This window comes from Ictalurus furcatus, chromosome 10, assembly GCF_023375685.1.
Source record: "Ictalurus furcatus strain D&B chromosome 10, Billie_1.0, whole genome shotgun sequence".
NCBI lineage: Eukaryota > Metazoa > Chordata > Actinopteri > Siluriformes > Ictaluridae > Ictalurus > Ictalurus furcatus.
Genome location: NC_071264.1, coordinates 19,477,258 through 19,494,471, shown reverse-complemented (window position 1 = coordinate 19,494,471; position 17,214 = coordinate 19,477,258). Strand labels below are relative to the sequence as shown.

Here is a 17,214-nt window from a genome sequence, read left to right as displayed (position 1 = left end):
GTTTTTTATTGACATGATTTTATTAACCATCAGTTTCTTAATAGTGAACAGAGCATGACATATGAAGCATGATTTATAGTTACATTTAATGTTCCTGTTCAAAGTTAGCGTCATGTTAAAAGCATAAGCTGAAGATGTTGGAAAATTCACTGTTACCGCTTTACCTCTGCTTTTTACAAAGCACTGACACTGGAGACTCCTTTCCATAAATGTTAAATAAACGTCTCCACTCAGACAACTTCACCATATCAATGATTTTTTTTAAAAAAAACAAAATCTGTTTGTGAAGCATTGACTGTACAATTCCCTGTGAACAAGCTGTTACTATAGACACACTAGCGTATTATAAAATGTGCAGAGATTACCTCATAGCTTAGAAATTTTTATTAACAATAATGATTAATGATCGCATGACGTGTTAATCTGGCTGTGTGTAATCTTGAAATTTCGTTTTCCTTTAAAGGATAAAGCTGAGTGTGATGAGCAGATCAGGCATTTTAAGCACTTCTTGGAGACAAGAGGCGCAGCACTGAGCCAAACCACAGAGTTCCTGCCGTTTTACGCTCTGCCTTTCGTTCCCAACCCTGTAGCACATCCGTCATTCAAGGAGCTCTTCCAGGTGATCATCATCTCCACTGCTACACATCCTCTCTTACACCTCCTATCTTAAAACAAAAAAAAAACACCCACTAAATTTATGTCAAAACTCAGGTTTTATTCATATTAGTTCAAAACAAAACCATGTGATCCAGACTTTTCAGTCTTGTTTGGTCCCATCTCATGACTTTCTTCTGATGTATGGAGTAAGGGAGCTGGGTCTCTGCTGGATATCTAGTGCACTTTGTAGGCTGGAGAAGCTTATATTTTAGTTTTTCTGCTGTGCTCTGTATTTCATGTACACCCTATACCTCATGTAAGTGCACTATGTAGGGAAGGAGAATAATAGCTTGCACACTGTTATATGTAGTGTGCTGTGTATCCAGTAAGGAGCCAGTTTGGAGTTAAGCCTCTGTGATTATATTGTTAAAGTTTAGTTGATGGTAAAGTGTGAACTGTTTCGTTTCATATGTGTAAAGTACAACAGTACATACAAAATTAGCATTAATAAGTTATTTTATTGTGTGTGTTTGTCTTTGTTTTCAGGACTCCTGGACTCAAGATTTAAGAAAAAATCTTGAAAAGGTTTTGGTCTCGACCCTGAAAGCATCCGCTACACCGAGGCTGCTCGCATTATATGTATCCTTTCCTTTAAACACTGATTACACGTCACATGACTGATGATGATAGCCGTCATGGCATGTTGTTAAAATTTTATTCGGGTGTTCTTTTTTTAGAGACTCTCATACACCAACCAATCAGCTGATTCTCAATACAAACTGCAAATTAATATTATAGCAAGTGCTGCTTGACAATCTTTCACCATCAAGCATATAACATTAACATAAAAATAGTTTATATAGAATATATTTTTTTTTAAATCCTAAATGTGTTACCAGGACTAGTTTTTTTAAAATATATTATTTGATATTAAGGATTACACCATGCTTCTCTTGAATTCTGGATTGTGATTGGTCAGAAGGTATTGATTATTTTTCTATAACAGACAGTAATGTAGCTGCCAAATGCAGGATTATGTTAATTTGCTTGGTCTAATAAGTTATTGTTTCTATAGTAACTGCTCCTTCATAGGGGCTTATGAGGTTTTTAAAAAAAATTTTTAAAAAAATTTAAATGTTGATATGGTGACGTTTTATGGACAGAAGTTTTATGGAAGGAGTCTCCAGTGTCAGTGCTTTGTAACAGTCAGAGGTAAAGCTGAAGTTTTCTGACATCTTCAGAACAGAGGAGTTTACACTCTGCGGTTTTTCAGTAACATGACAAACTGCGGGGGGGTTTTGTACTTATTGAATTTGAAGAGAGAGAAAAAAGTGGCTGGTGAGGGAACGGCTGTTTATAGCTGCTATAACGTAAATGAGAATAGGAACTAACTTGTTTCATGGATGTTAAACAACATTACATGTAAGTACAAACAGATAAAAATGTGTCAATCATTGGTAAATTGCTGTGGTATGAGACAAATAAAAGAGTTGGATATGTGCAGTTATGGGGAAAAAATGTCAGTGTGATAATGTGTATGTTGTGAGACTTGTGCTGTTTTTTGTTTAGGTTATGCTCATGTTCATAGATGGTTTGTTAGCTTTATGAAAAAGTCTGCACTGACTGTAAACATGGCATGTGAGATTATGCTGATGTGAGTAAAGTGTCACAATGTGTGTACTGACACAGATTTATTCTGCTGGCATGTCTTTTTCCCCAGCGTTACAGTCCCAGAGCAAATATCATTATATTACTTGTAATAAATGGTTTTGAAACAGTGAATGCTCTGGATCTACTGGATAGATATGATAAAAATATGATGCTATATTGTGAGAAATGAGTTCTGAATCTAGTTACAGTACCCTCCAATAATATTGGCAATATAGAGCAGAGTATTTTTGTGAATTATTTGAACAAAAGATCAAAATGTTAAACAATGAAGACAATTTTTCACAACCACCTTTGCTCATATTTACCAAGGGTGCCAATGTTAGTGGAGGGCACTCTATAGCACTAATGTTATAACAGTATAGATAACAATGTCAAAAAAGATACTTTGCTCAAAGACTATTATAACACTGTAAATTTACAACACATCATTAGGGACATTTTGAAGTGTAAATACTTTTGTCATGCTCAGGAGCTTGAGAAGGAGCTTGAGAAGACACCTATCACCAATGTGAAAAACGAATTGCCCCCTTAAACTTAAGTGCCACCTTTTGCAGCAATAACTGCAACCAAATATGTCCGATCAGTCTTTCACTTACTTCTAGGACTAGGACTTACTCCTATGCTTTGGATCATTGTCTTGCTGCATAATCCAGTTGTGCTTGAGTTTCAACTTATGGACTGAACACCAGACATTCTCCTTTAGGATTTTCTGGTAGAGAGCAGAATTCATGTTTCCCTCAATTATTGCAAGTTGCCCATGCCCTGAAGCAACAAAGCATCCCCACACCATCACACTTCCACCACCATGCTTCACCGTAGGTATGACGCTCTTCTGTGGAATTCGGTGTTTGGTTTACGCCAGATGTAACGGGACCCCTGTCTTCCAAACAGTTCCACATTCGACTCATCAATCCACAGAACATTCTCCCAAAAGGTTGGAGGATCATCAAGGTGTGTTTTGGCAAAATTCAGATGAGCCTTAATGTTCTTCTGGGTTAGCAGTGGTTTTCACCTCGCCACTCTTCCATGGATGCCATTTTTGCCCAGTGTCTTTCTGATATTGGAGTCATGAACAGTGGCCTTTTTTGATGCAAGAGAGATCAGTAGGTCCTTTTGAAGTTGTCCTTGGCTCTTTTGTATCATCCTGGATGAGTAGTCGTGCTCTTGGAGGAATTTTGGAAGGTCTTCCACACCTGGGAAGTGCTGTTGAAAAAGTTCTATTTAAGTGTTGATTTGATTGAACAGGGTTTGTAGTAATGAGGCCTGGTTGTGTCTAGTCCAGCTGAACCCCATTATTTCATAGATTTGTGGAATTAGTGACCATGGGGGCAAATACATTTTCACACAGGCCCAGTTGGTATTGGATAACTTTTTTGCTTCAATAACTAACATCATCATTTAAAAACTGTATTTTATGTTTACTCAGGTTGCCTTTGTTTTATCTTAGATTTCGATTTAATTTCTGAAACAATTTAGTACAAGATATACACAAAACAGAAGAAATCAGGATGTGGGCAAATATTTTTTCACAGCACTGTACATAGATAGTATGTATGTTGGGGAGTAAAGTTAGAAAATAATTTTTTTAAAAAAACAGCTGGGAAAAACAATTAATCATTTCATTCAATTTGGGTTCTTTTACTGACACAACAGTGTTGATGGTAATTTGTTTCGATCCATCTCAACAGTGAACAACACACTCAAAATACAAAATATTTATCTACACTGAGTTTCCAGTTTATAAATGCATAGATCAGTGTATCAGATGTATTTAGTTTTCAGAATCAGCAGAAATACTATTTGTATATAATACATATAGTTAATGGTATTTATGGAGAAATAATGGTTTTGTTGTTGTTTTTTAATAAAATGTAAAGTTGGATTTCCTTAGCTATATCTCAACAGAGAGAGAGCACAAACAGCAACAGAGGTAATAATTTATTCACTGTTGATATTAAAAATAGTCCCAAATGTTTAGCTTCATTTTCAGTATGATATGTAGATGAGGCTACTCTGCTGCAGTACTGACACAGACCACTAGGTGTCCTCAGCGTACATCGCCAACACTCCGACATGCATTATGATTTTATAACAAAGTAAAACTTATTCTTGCTTCGTATTTTTTTTTTTTTTTTTTGGTCCATTTTGTATATCCTCTTCGATTAAAGTGAGTGTGTGTGTGTGTGTGTGTGTGTGTGTGTGTGTGTGTGTGTGCAGAGCACATGAAGCAGCTAGCTGAAGCAAAGAAGCAGGTTTCAGCATACATAAAGAAGTTCAATAAGATCCAGTTTGATCATTACAACCTCATCAGTGCAACTGCTGACCTGGTGGACACACTTGAGGCTACCGTCAATGGGAAAATGGCAAGAAATATCCATTTTATTTTCATTTATTTGATTTATTTATTTTATTTTTTTTAAACATTTTTTACTGCCACATACAACAACTAGTGTCTCAGAATTGTTAATAATAAATTGATTTGAATGAATGAATGAATTCAGTACAAAGGAATGTTTTTTTTACCAGATAATTCTTAGCATTATTCAGAAATAAACGTTGCTCAATTCTAAAGACTCCAGGAAGCACACTGAAAAATGTCAATAGCAGAAACCAACTCAGAAGTGAAAACAATTCAGAGTAAACGTTAATGGATTTTAATCAGATTTTTTTTTCTGTATAATTTAAATAAATAGATGAATAAATAAATAAATAAATAAATAATACTCAATCCTTGGGATTTATACAGTACAACTGATAAACGCAGACATCCCCTAATATTCGAACATCTTTTTAAAAAAAAATTGTAATAATAAAGATAATAATCAAGTTTTATTTGCCTGTCTCTCTGCGAGACAGTGATAAACATTTCATTAAAACTCACACAAAACTTGCCATCGACTCCAGTGCACGTATATGCTGATTGGAAACACCCTCAACACTACATGCCCAGCCCCTATCCCTGGTAAACTGGGGTCACATTTCCTGTATTTGCATATTGAATCTGATGATGCAATAACACTCTCCTGTTACAGCGATTCTCACTCACATATTATGAAAACTAGAGATGCACCGATACTAAATTTCTCAGCCGATACCGATAACTTTATTATTCAATAAATTTAATTCAGAGTGATATCGGCCGATACCAATAGTTCTGCCTTTTATACCTTTTAAATGAATAATAATTAATTCCACATTTCTGAAGGAAATGCGAATAAAAACTTTATTCTCTCCATTTCAAGAAGTTGTTTCACAGTAACTGGTCTCATAAGCAAAAAAACACATTACTCAAATTAACATTAACACATAAGTAAGATTTCTTAACTTATTGAATGATATTAATTCATATTAGCATTGACTGAATTCACATTCGCATTCACTCACGACAAACAAAAGCATTTCTACTTCATCACTGAACATCAAACTGGTAATATATAATATGAACTAGAAACTGGATATGAAATATACTACTCTACAAATATATTTTTCTGTGCAATATATATACTTTTTTGTCAACTCATCTTCATTTAAATCTTTCAACAGTGTACTGGCGCTTCAAGCAGCGCAGCAAAAAAAACCAAAACTCCATGCTGAAACTCCCGGTTGACTCCTGCAGTGTCCGGTGTAAAATTTTTAGCAGTGCAGAGATTACAGAGATTACAAAAAGCAGTTTGGTCGTCATTGCACACAAGAGAAATCATCTTTACACACAGCATGACATTGAAGTGTTTTCCCGCCCTCTTTTGATTGACAAGATATAATCAACCCTGATCATCGGATGTTTTTAAACTATAGCGATACCGATTATTGGCCGATACATTGGTGCATCTCTAATTAAAACCCAGTTAAAGTTTTACGCGTTAAGTAAAAAATATAAGTACTGAATATAAGTAATTATTTTTATATTACACACACACATTCTCACAGCCTTGTATTTTTTTATTTATTTTTAAAAAAACAGATTTCCCCTGAGTATCTGCAGAGTTTGTATGCGCGCCTCTTCGGTGGACAGATGAGCGAGAGTGTCGCTCAGAGCATCGATTTTACACGGCCTGGGACAGTGAGTCACACAAGCACACATTCTTGCTAGCTACGTGGAAAAAGAAAAAAAAAAAACATCAGTTTAGATTACAGTTTCATGTTTGTTGCATTTCTTAAGCTGGATATGAGCTCTATATGTATCAAATGGTCATCAATTTAGTTAGGATCCAAATGAAAGGCTCAAACATATTTAAATATTCATTAAACTGGATGATGTTTGTAAATGTAAAACAGAAATACAGACCTGCCAAGCTTTACACATTTTGAATAGGAGCTTCATGTTTGAACATTGTTGTACTGCTATGAGTTTTCACTCAATAATACACCAGAACAGTCTTATTTTTTTCCTCTGATGGCAAATCTGACACACAGCAGAGAAGTGGCTATAGGATGTAGATCCTGGAATGTGCAATGTTTGAAAAGTGGGCACAATGTTAATAATTAACAAATAATAAACCGTTACTCAGCTGTATAATTTAAATGACACTAAACACACTCTGTTCTGCTTAGTGATTCCTCACCCACTTCTTCTGTGTGTGTGTGTGTGTGTGTGTGTGTGTGTGTGTGTGTGTGTGTGAAGGGATATTACTCTATGTCTCCTTATGATGATGGATATGTAAGTTTCTGGTGTATCTTCATATCTTTTTCCTCCATCCTTTCTCCCTCGTGCTTCGTGCATCCTTTATATTCGTCCTCTCGTCCATTAGCATGTCTCTGGCTTTCCCTTCGTTTCTGTGACATGAATGTCTGTGTTCAGTGTAAGAATGCTTGTCTTTGTCCCGTGGAAGCCCAGTGGGAATAACCATTTATTAATTAGCATTTAACCTGTTCTAAACCTCCTCCTCTTCCAGCCTGCACTCTTGCACTAAAGTTCCTTCTTCATGATGTTTCTTTAGATTAGTGCGGTATCGCACATTTTAAATTTAGCATCTGGTACATAGAACATGACTTTTAGAATGTTGGTCCTGCCATGTCCAGCCAAGTTCCCTGACTTGAAACCCATAGAAAACCTGTGGGGTGAACTAAAGAGGAGAGTCCACCAGCGTGGACCTCGAAATATCTTTAAAATATCTGGAGAGATTCTGAATGGAGGAATGCTCTCAGATCCCTTGCCATTTATTCTCCAATCTCATCAGGCATTATAGGAGAAGGCTCAGCTGTTATCTTGGCAAAGGGAGGTAACACAAAGTATTGACTAAAAGGGTGCCAATAATTGTTCCACACATATATTTTTTTTTGGATAAACCCGTGTTGTGTTTGCGATTGTTTGATATCCGTGAGAGCAGAGTATTTCTGTGAATTTTTAGAACAAAGACAAATTTTCACAGCCTTCTTTACTCATATGTACCAAGGGTGCCAATATTAGTGGAGGGCACTGTATATAATAAAGTTAAATGGCTAACCAAATAAAATTCTTACTCTATATGAAGGTTGCATTAAGGTCTAAAAGTAACGTGAGTAGCATTTGATCTGCTATTAAGAGTGGAGCCATACGCAGATTTGTGAATGGTGCGTCACTGTGTTTCATTTTATTGCTTGATCAGACGTCATTAAATCTTTCCTTTACAACTTCGCATACACAGCTTACACCCACACACACCCACACACACACACAGAGGGCAAACACTCAAAAGAGCCGTAATATGTTTGGGTTAGCTTAACTGAAAGGCTCCTGCTCACATCTAATATTTACCTACAGTTTTAAAGATGCCACTCTTTATGATTCTCAGTGAAATGAGGCATTAACATCCCTCCAAACACAAATAAACCACTAATTACCCTGCTCTTTCACTCCAGTACCTATACCTCCCACTGTATGGGCTTGAGTTTCAGTCTAACTCCCTGTGAGAAGGACAGAAGAGGAGAGAAAAAGAGTAAGAAACTGAGAGGAGAGGAAAGAAAAAGAAGGTTGTTATATAAAGGAAGGGAAAGGAAATGAAATCACAGGGAAGGAAAGGAATTGTAAGGAAAGAAATAAAAAATAAAGGAAAGAAAATTGAAAAATTTAGATGGGACGGAGAGGAAGTGAATTGAATGGAAATAAAATAAAAGGGAAGGAAATGTATTCAAAAATAAAGTCAGAAGATGTAAAGAAAGGAGAGTTAAGGAAAGGAGTGAGCAGAAAAGAAGGTAGAGGAGATGAAATGAAATGAGATATTGGACAGACTAGGACAGGAAAAGAAAGGCGTGAAATATGAAAGGGAAAAAATAAGTCGCAGTATGCTTATTAATGCGAGGTCAGCATTTGGAGTCACTGCATGGACGCGTTTGTTAAAGCTGCGATTCTGCATGCAACCCTACCCACATAAACACACCGTCTACTGACCTGCTACAGCTACACACGTGCTAATGTTACATATTAATATTACACTAATTATCCGAACCTCTGTCTGTCTGTCTGTCTGTCCGTCTGTCTGTCTGTCTGTCTTAGGCCTCGTCCATGTTACGAGCGTCCATTGCAGCACAGTAAGTATGAACCTGCAGCACCATACTGCAACAAAAATAACATCTTAGCAAGTACAAAAGTCTTAAATACAGTCACATCTACCTAGTATTTCCTATTTTACACAGTTACTGTCAAACAAATACGGGATTATTAACCCTATATCTAGACTTATTTTACTTCTTTCAAGCTTGAATTAGTCTTGTTCTGTTGTCAGATAATTTTTCTCAATTTAGGCACTAATTTCTAGAAAGAAGCAAAATGATCTGCTAATAGAATAAAAAAATTAAAACAAGTTTAGTAAAAGCATCTAAAAACAGGTGGAATAATCTTATTTAATTTATATTCATCTCATAATTAGAAATATTAGATACACTGACCCATATTCAGTTTATTTTGACTTGCTTTTTTGTATGCTCTAGTGTTGTTTATGAATTATCGTGATGTTTTTCAGTGCAGTTTTTTGGTTTCTGTCTGGTACAACTGTAGTTGTGATTCCTGCGTCTCTCTGTTTATCATCAGGAGGAGTAAAGATGTCCCACTGCTGCCTTCACTGGACTACGACAAGCTGAAGAGGGATCTGATTAATGGATCGGACAGGCTGAAAGCTCTGCTGCTGCAGGCCCTGCGCTGGGTATGCACGCACGCGCACACACACACACACACACACACACACACACACTCTCTCAATCTCTCTCTCTCTCAAACACACACACTCTCTCTCTCTCACACTCATTCACTCTCACTCACTCACTCGCACTCTGTCTCTCTCTCTCTCACACACACTCTCTCACTCACTCTCTCACACACACACACACACACACACACACACACACACACACTCACTCACTCACTTTCGCTCTCACACACACACATCTCAAATTCTGACACCTATGTGTGTTCTATTAAGGCTATAAACTGTAGGGCTACTTCAGAAAGATAAGTTGTACCTTTATTGATCCCTCGTAGGGGAAATTAAAATTGACAGAGCAGACCGAGTAGGAGGAGTAACATCAAAGAAAAGAATAGAATTTCTTATATAATACCTATACAGTAGAAATATGTCATGAAAATTAGACACTCGCAGACTTGTCCTCTGAAGGTAAAAAGGTTTATTACAGAAAGATGGTTAAAACAGGATAGAATAAAGCAGGATAGAATAATGAGAGCGCTCTAACACCCTTGTACTAAACCACTACTATATATATGAAACGCAGAGCATGACAAGCACTCTCGGGTTGATGTTGTCAGAAAGAAAACTTCATTATTTAATTTTTTTTTTTAGCATATGTGCATGTCTCTACACAGGCGGTCATTATGCTATGGATCTGCTGTGAATTGTAGGTAGTGTAACAGTGTTGAGTGGTAGACCATTTTTAATATAATTATTTCACGTGTGTGTGGACAGAAAGAAATGTGAGCCTGTGAGTTGTAACGTGTAGGTGCCCGTGCGCTTTTGGTTTCAGAGGTTGACCCGCTCAGTACAGGGTGAGCAGAGAGACACGGTTCTCCAGGCTTTCATCAGTAATGACCTGTTAAACTGCTACAGCACTAAACAGGTAAGAAACACCACTTTACACTCAGTACATTCTAATTTACACTCCATGACATGACATGAGTTCTGGCTGCCGTTCAAATCACAGGTTTATATGAATGTGCTTGTTCTAATATGTTATCATTTCAATAGTAACAGCTCATTCACTGGGACTTGTATGGTGGATGTGCCACATAAACTTTTTTTTTGTTAATTCTTGATAAGTTTTCTGTAAGGAGATGTTTATTTGACATTTATGGAAGGAGTCTCCAGTGTCAGCACTTTGTAACAGTGAGAGGTAAAGCTGTAACTTTAAGTTTTCTGACATCTTCACTTTGCAGTTTCTTGGTAACATGACAAACCATGTTTTTTTTTTTGTCTTATTAACTTCAAAAGTGAGAAAAAAGAGTGACCTTGTCAAAGCAGTTATAAAATAATGTTTAATGAGAACAGGAACTTGTTTCATGGATGTTCCACAATATAAAATGTAACATTAAACTGATAAAATTCTAATCGTTAGGGGAACAAAACACTTGCTGTTACACAGTATATATATATATATATATATATATATATATATATATATATATATATATAAAATAGCTAACACACATACACTGTTTATTGCTTAATTGGTTACAAAATGAATGTAATTATGAACAGATGAATAATGTAACTAACATTATCAGGATCAGATCATTTTTGCTCTGCTTTTTAGAAATCTGTGGTTCACCTCATCAAATCGAAGAATGAGACGGTGAGGCAGTACACAGCTCGCCTCATTAACACCTTCGCCTCCCTGTCTGAGGGTGAGTAGAAGTGATGAGGAGAAATATCAGTGAGCTGATTTGTTTAATTATGACTTTATTACTTTTGGGGCAATAATGTAATAATTAAGCAATTAAATTAAATATATATGTGGTTAAAATGATATTGGCATATGAGATTAGTGCAGACACTAATATGCCCTCTAGGTCCAGATAACAGAGATTTAGATTTTTATTTTATTTTATTACACACTCGTTTGAGTTTTACATTTATAAACTGACTCGCTGCTCACAGTGCATTATGGGAATTATACACCAAGAATACACGCTGTATGAATACCAAATAACACCCATATTCAGAAGTGCTTAAATTTGTGTTTTTGAAATGATGAGGAAAGCACAGTTCATGAGAACACTGTTGCTAGGCAACTGGAAAATATAGATGCTAATATAAACTTACTAATGACTTGGGTTAATGAAGGAGCTAGCTAGCACTTAGGTGTTATGCTTCAGTTAATGTTGATTTGAAGTCATACATACAGAGATGGCGTATAGCTCATGTGGAATCTTCTCCTCAGCATGTTGTCACTCATTGCTGTCTGAACGAAGTGTCTTGAATGACCTTTTTCCCCACCAGGTCGTGTGTATCTGTCTCAGTGTTCCTCACTGCTGAAGCTGTTAACTGAATGTTTGCAGTCGGAAGAGAAGGACTCTGTGACCAGAGAGAAAGTGTTGGGGGCACTGCAGAAACTCAGCCTCAGGTAATGCATCACCTGCGCACTCACCTGTACTGATGCTCCAGCTTACACCTACATTCACATTTACTCATCCAGTGGGATGTCCACATGAGACAGAATCCAATCTGAGAACAGGGCAGAACAGGACCCATATAGTCTCACTACTTGTTTATAGCCAAAAAAAATAGTTAGTTCCTTTTCTCGCTTATATTATAGCAGCTATAAACACACCTCACTTTTTCTTATGGTCAATATGGCAAAATATTGTAGCTTATCCTTAGTTTGTGAATATTAAATGCAACTAAAAATGGATAAAAAGGATAGTGTTGTTTTTTAATAAATAAAAATGTAACTTATTAGTAAACCATTGTGGTATAAGAGGAATAAAACACTTGGGGACGTGCACCCCGTCACTCAGTATTTTATTGTGGCACATACACACACACATACATACATACATAGACATGCGTGCACACACATAGTGTATTTACTTGTTATCTCAGTTAACGCTGCACGTGTGCATGTGTTTGAGCAGACGAGTCCATCAGTCGTCTCTGATCAGATTGGGTCTGATTGCATGGTTGGTTGATGAGCTGCAAGACTCTGACTCTTTATCAGATTACACAGTGGAGTATGCTGTAACTCTTCTGATGACTCTCTGTCTGCGCACGCAGGGTAAATGCTCACATCCACATTACACCATGCTAATGTGTTTTTCACCGACATTTAACACTGTTGTTACAGTCACTACCATACAGACGGGTGACAAATTCGTGGAAAAGGCTAAATAAAGTGTGCTAGTGAGGTGTTGAGCCAGCACAAGCCTCCAGAACAGCTTTAGTACTCCTTGGCATTAATTCCACACACATGTGGGACTGTACCAAAGTGATGAAGAGCTGTTCTTCAATAAGGTCTTCCCTCAGGTGGTGTTGGAGGTGGAGAGCATGTCACTCAAGTGTTCAGTTTAACTGAGATGTTGTGAGTGTGAAGGTCATGGCATAGGATTTTATTCCTTTTCTTCCTCATCAAACTATTCACTGAGCACTCATACCATGTGGATGGGGACAGATTCTTCCTGGAAGAGACCACACCGATCAGTATAGAAACGTTTCATGATTGGATAAAGGTGGTCAGCCAGAAGATCAAGTGAAGCTGAACCACATCATCCAACTTAGTACCCCCAGAGCATAATCTCCTGCTTTTCCTTTAATTTGTCACCTGCCTGTACAGTATGTAAATAAAGATCATTTATTTAAGATCATTGAGATTTATTTTATTGCAGAAGGCAATAAAGAGAAGTTAAAAACATATGGATTATTTTCCAGGAAGAAGAAAATGCACAGAAAAAGCCAAACATGTACTAACGGTTCTGACTGACCTCTTAGGACATGAAAACCACGAGGTATGTTAACGAACATGTTCCTTTTATGTCCGGCTTCATATCTGACAGCTTGCTCAGACCCACATGAAAGTAGATACCTCCTGCTCACGCCAACTTTTTCCATACCTTTGGATCCCAGTACCAATACGCACCTCTAGGCTCATCCAGCCAGACTGTGAACCTTTCTGGCAACTGTTTAAAAAAAAAAACTGAATAGTGCATCTCCCATTTGTATTTTTGTATGTATCTGTTAAGAAAACATTAATACATCTACTCATCCTGAATAATATATTCTAATTCAGTTACTCCTATTTTCAGGAAGCTCTGCTTACTGCACACATGCGTTTTTCTCTAACCAACCATCTTTACGGCTGTCTCTATGGTAACAGTGATCAAGGCTAGGCCGAATCCCAAATCCCCTGCTCCTATACAATATAGTGGTTTCTATGCTATTCTATGCATTGCTATATATATTTAAGCAATATAAAAGCAATGTATAAAAGCAATATCACACTTGCAATCATGTTGTTGTTCAGAATGTCAGCAAAGCTGGCACTTGTGCCTACAGCCAAACCACAGCCATGCTGATATTCAGTACAACAGCGCTCTTGCTCATGCGATATTGCTTTTATACAACAGTTCTATAAATACAAAATTTATATTGAATAACTGACATTTCAGACACAATATCGCCAAAAAAAAATAATAAATTCTACTCCGTGAATGAAAATAGTTCCCAAAGAGGCCACACCTGGGTAGAGTTTTGCGTGTTGCCATGATAATGAACAGACAGACTGACAGCACATAGTAAGTGTAATAACAGTTTCAATGTAACAAACTACTGCTAGAATTTGGAATTATAACAAACACTAAGAAGAGGAGTGTTATAACAGTGAAATGTACGGGTGGTTCTACTAAATATAAGCACATTTGGAATGTAGCTTGTCCAGTTAAATTAGTGGACCGGACCTAACCTTGAAATAAAGCATTTGCCCTAGAGCTTGGCTCAGACCACTGAAGGTGAGTTGAGCTGGCTCTTACTGCCCTGATCCAGTGTCTGTTGTCTAATTTCTATCTCTGTGAAGGATATGTATTCAGATATTGTGTCAATAGTGTATTGAGTTAAATCCAGGAACATGTCTACTCTACATATCTGCTCTTTACATATGTAAATTGTGGGGGGGAAGCACCTCCTGAGGATAATTTTCCTGTATAATTATTTTTTCATTAGACGCTCCTCTCTGCCCTGTGTCCACATTTAAGTTGTTCCTTTTTAGTGTATCAAATGTGACAGATTATGAATATACACTATATGGCCAAAAGATTGTGGACCTTCTCCAATTGTCTAGAATGTGTTTGTATGCTGTTGCATTACAGTTTCCCTTCACTAGAATTAAGAGGTCGAACCCAAACATGGCGATGCCCCTGTGCAAAAAAAGGTCCAAGGTTGGAGTGGAAGAACTCAAGTGACCTGCACAGAGCTCTGAGCTCAACTCCGCTTTAGAACACACAAGTGACAGGATTTAGTGCCACTGTGACCAAAGATGACAAAGCTGATGAAAGTTGTGTCAGTGTGAGAAATTTCTGATTAAAATCTTAGTGTAAGCACTGCTACAATGTTCATTTAAAATCCACCAATAGGAGGATGGCAAACTCACAGGACAGCTACAAATAGAGTAGCAGAGATGGAGAAACGTGAATGAAATGTGGTAAAGGACAGAAAAAAACATCCCTTATTAGTGCAAGCTCACTGTGCAGAATGTTTGTGTTAATGTGAGCCCGTTTTCTGATTTAGGAGCTGATTGTGGTAGTTCAGTGGTTAAGACATTGGACTTCTGACCAGAAGGTCATGAGCTCAAATCCCAGCATTACCAAGCTGCCACTGATGGGCCCTTGAGCAAAACTATTAACCCTCAAGTGCTCAGTTCTATAAATGAGATAAATGTAAGTCGCTCTGGATAAGGGAGTCTGCCAAATGACATAAAACAGGAAACACCTAATTTTATTTAATCGCAGGTCTATCATGAGAGGATCCTCATAAACAAAATCTAATCTAAATTTACATGATTTTGTTTTTAAAATGTGAAAATCTAAAGGAACATCTTTAGATCAAATCTAACATGAGTGATTCTCAGTCCTTCTATAAGGAATTTTCTTAATAAGTGCGTCAGCACTGTGTGTGTGTGTGTGTGTGTGCATTGTGCGCATGTGTGTGTGTTAATTGTGTACACTGCCTGGGTGTTAAACAATGAGAGGGTCTGAAGCTTACTGAAGCTTGACCTTCCTCATTGTTGACTTTCCAACTCACTCCCTATTTAAATACAGACACTTTATCGGATGTTTCTCTCGAATGGCAAAAGCGTCAATTGGACCCTCCTACTGTGAATAACTGAATGTGTAAAAAAAGGTGTGCACTTAGAAATACAAAGGGAAAAAAATCTTCGGCAGAAAGTAATGAACTAGCTAACACAGCTGTTGACATTTGAAGCACTGAAATCTTGGCATTTAAGTGTGTGTGGGTGTGTGAGTCTGTGAGTGTGTATGCGTGTGTGTGTGTGTGTGTGGGTGTGTGGGTGGGAAGGGTGGGTTGTGCGCGTGCATTATGGTGGTCAGGTACATAAATATTTGTACATTGACAAAATTTTTATTTTATATAGTTATTTAGAAATAGCGAAAACATTCAGGTGTGCCTAAATCAGCTGTTCTTAAAAATAATATACTGGTGAGCTCAGGAACACCAAAGGCCTGGAAAACCATAGAAAACAACTGTGGTAGATGACAGAAAAAACATTTCTGTTGACCAGATAATGAACACCTTCCAGACATAGGCGTATCTGTGTCCATCCATCCATTATCTATACCGCTTATCCTACCGGGTCGCAGGGCACCTGGAGCCTATTCCAGGAATCATGGGGCACAGGGCACCGATCCATCACGGGGCACAATTACATTCACATTCACACACCCATTCATACACTACGGACACTTTGGACATCCATTAATCTACCATGCATGTCTTTGGACTGAGGGAGGTAACCGGAGTACCTGGAGGAAACCCCAGCAGCACGGGGAGAACATGCAAACTCTGCGCACACACAGGGCCGTGGCAGGAATCTAACCTGTGGAGGTATGAGGCGAATGTGCTAACCACTAAGCTATCGTGCACTCTCATATCTGTACCAAAGTCAACAATTAAGAGAAGCCTTCAAAGCAGTAAATAATTAAGGTTTACCACAATATGCAAACAACTGGTAAGTCTCTAAAAGATCAGATAATTGTTTGCCAAAAAATCTTTAAAAAAAAAAAAAAACCTTTTAAAAAAGCCCTTATAGTTCTGGAGCTACATCCTATGGAGACATGAGACAAAGATCAACATGTGCCACAATGAAGGGAGGAGAACATTATGGAGAAGGGAAGGAATTGTTTTCCAATGTCTTCACTTTGACCTTGTGTGTGTGTGTGTGTGTGTGTGTGTGTGTGTGTGTGTGTGTACAGATCCGGTACTATGTAAATGGAGCTCTGTACAGTATCCTGAGTGTCCCAACATTACGACAAGAAGCCAAAGAAATGGTGAGCGTTTAACATTAGCATTAAAAATAAAAAGCACACACAGACACACCCACACACCTACACACACACACACACACACACACACACACAAAGATTGCATGCACAACCACAAGCTGTGTTTCTTCTTCCTGTTCTTCTTATTATTAATCTTATTATTACATTTACATGCAGCCTAATAGTTAACACTAATATTCATTAATATCCATTAATATTCAGACTGAGAGCTCAAGCTGAAAAAACATTTATGTAAACACCTCACTGGGATCAGAGTAAACCAATCAAGGCCAGTCAAGGCCAAAATTTCTATCTGATTAAATGAGGTGGATTAATGTTAATGTCCTTTTAATAATCTAGTATAATGATAGCCGTGTAATTGTTTGTGTCTGATTACTTTCACTTGGAAGATGTGCGTGTGTTCTGTGTGTGTGTGTGTGTGTGTGTGTGTGTGTGTGTGTTTGAGTCACAATACAATC

General features: G+C 37.5%; 1 protein-coding gene and 1 long non-coding RNA gene across 11 annotated transcripts in view; both read left to right on the top strand.

Moving 5' to 3' along the window:
- The window catches only part of LOC128613494 (lisH domain-containing protein ARMC9), a 42,673-nt gene that overhangs the window by 4,370 nt on the left and 21,089 nt on the right, over positions 1–17,214 (top strand). For 9 of the 10 annotated variants that reach the window (XR_008386886.1, XM_053634302.1, XM_053634301.1 and 6 more), the window contains 14 exons: positions 464–619; positions 1,144–1,236; positions 4,174–4,198; positions 4,486–4,631; positions 6,230–6,328; positions 6,890–6,925; positions 8,741–8,775; positions 9,275–9,386; positions 10,219–10,311; positions 11,005–11,095; positions 11,691–11,814; positions 12,326–12,465; positions 13,116–13,192; positions 16,667–16,741. Coding sequence is in view for 9 of the 10 variants with exons in the window: in XM_053634302.1 (XP_053490277.1) it covers positions 464–619; positions 1,144–1,236; positions 4,174–4,198; positions 4,486–4,631; positions 6,230–6,328; positions 6,890–6,925; positions 8,741–8,775; positions 9,275–9,386; positions 10,219–10,311; positions 11,005–11,095; positions 11,691–11,814; positions 12,326–12,465; positions 13,116–13,192; positions 16,667–16,741 (1,302 nt within the window). In the remaining variant the exon portion in view is untranslated. The remainder of the gene's footprint in view (positions 1–463; positions 620–1,143; positions 1,237–4,173; positions 4,199–4,485; positions 4,632–6,229; positions 6,329–6,889; positions 6,926–8,740; positions 8,776–9,274; positions 9,387–10,218; positions 10,312–11,004; positions 11,096–11,690; positions 11,815–12,325; positions 12,466–13,115; positions 13,193–16,666; positions 16,742–17,214) is intronic. The other variant, XM_053634303.1, reaches the window with a different exon arrangement.
- Positions 1,253–2,379, top strand: LOC128613496 (uncharacterized). Its single transcript, XR_008386887.1, has 2 exons — positions 1,253–2,019; positions 2,167–2,379. It is a non-coding gene; the product is annotated as an uncharacterized LOC128613496 (long non-coding RNA).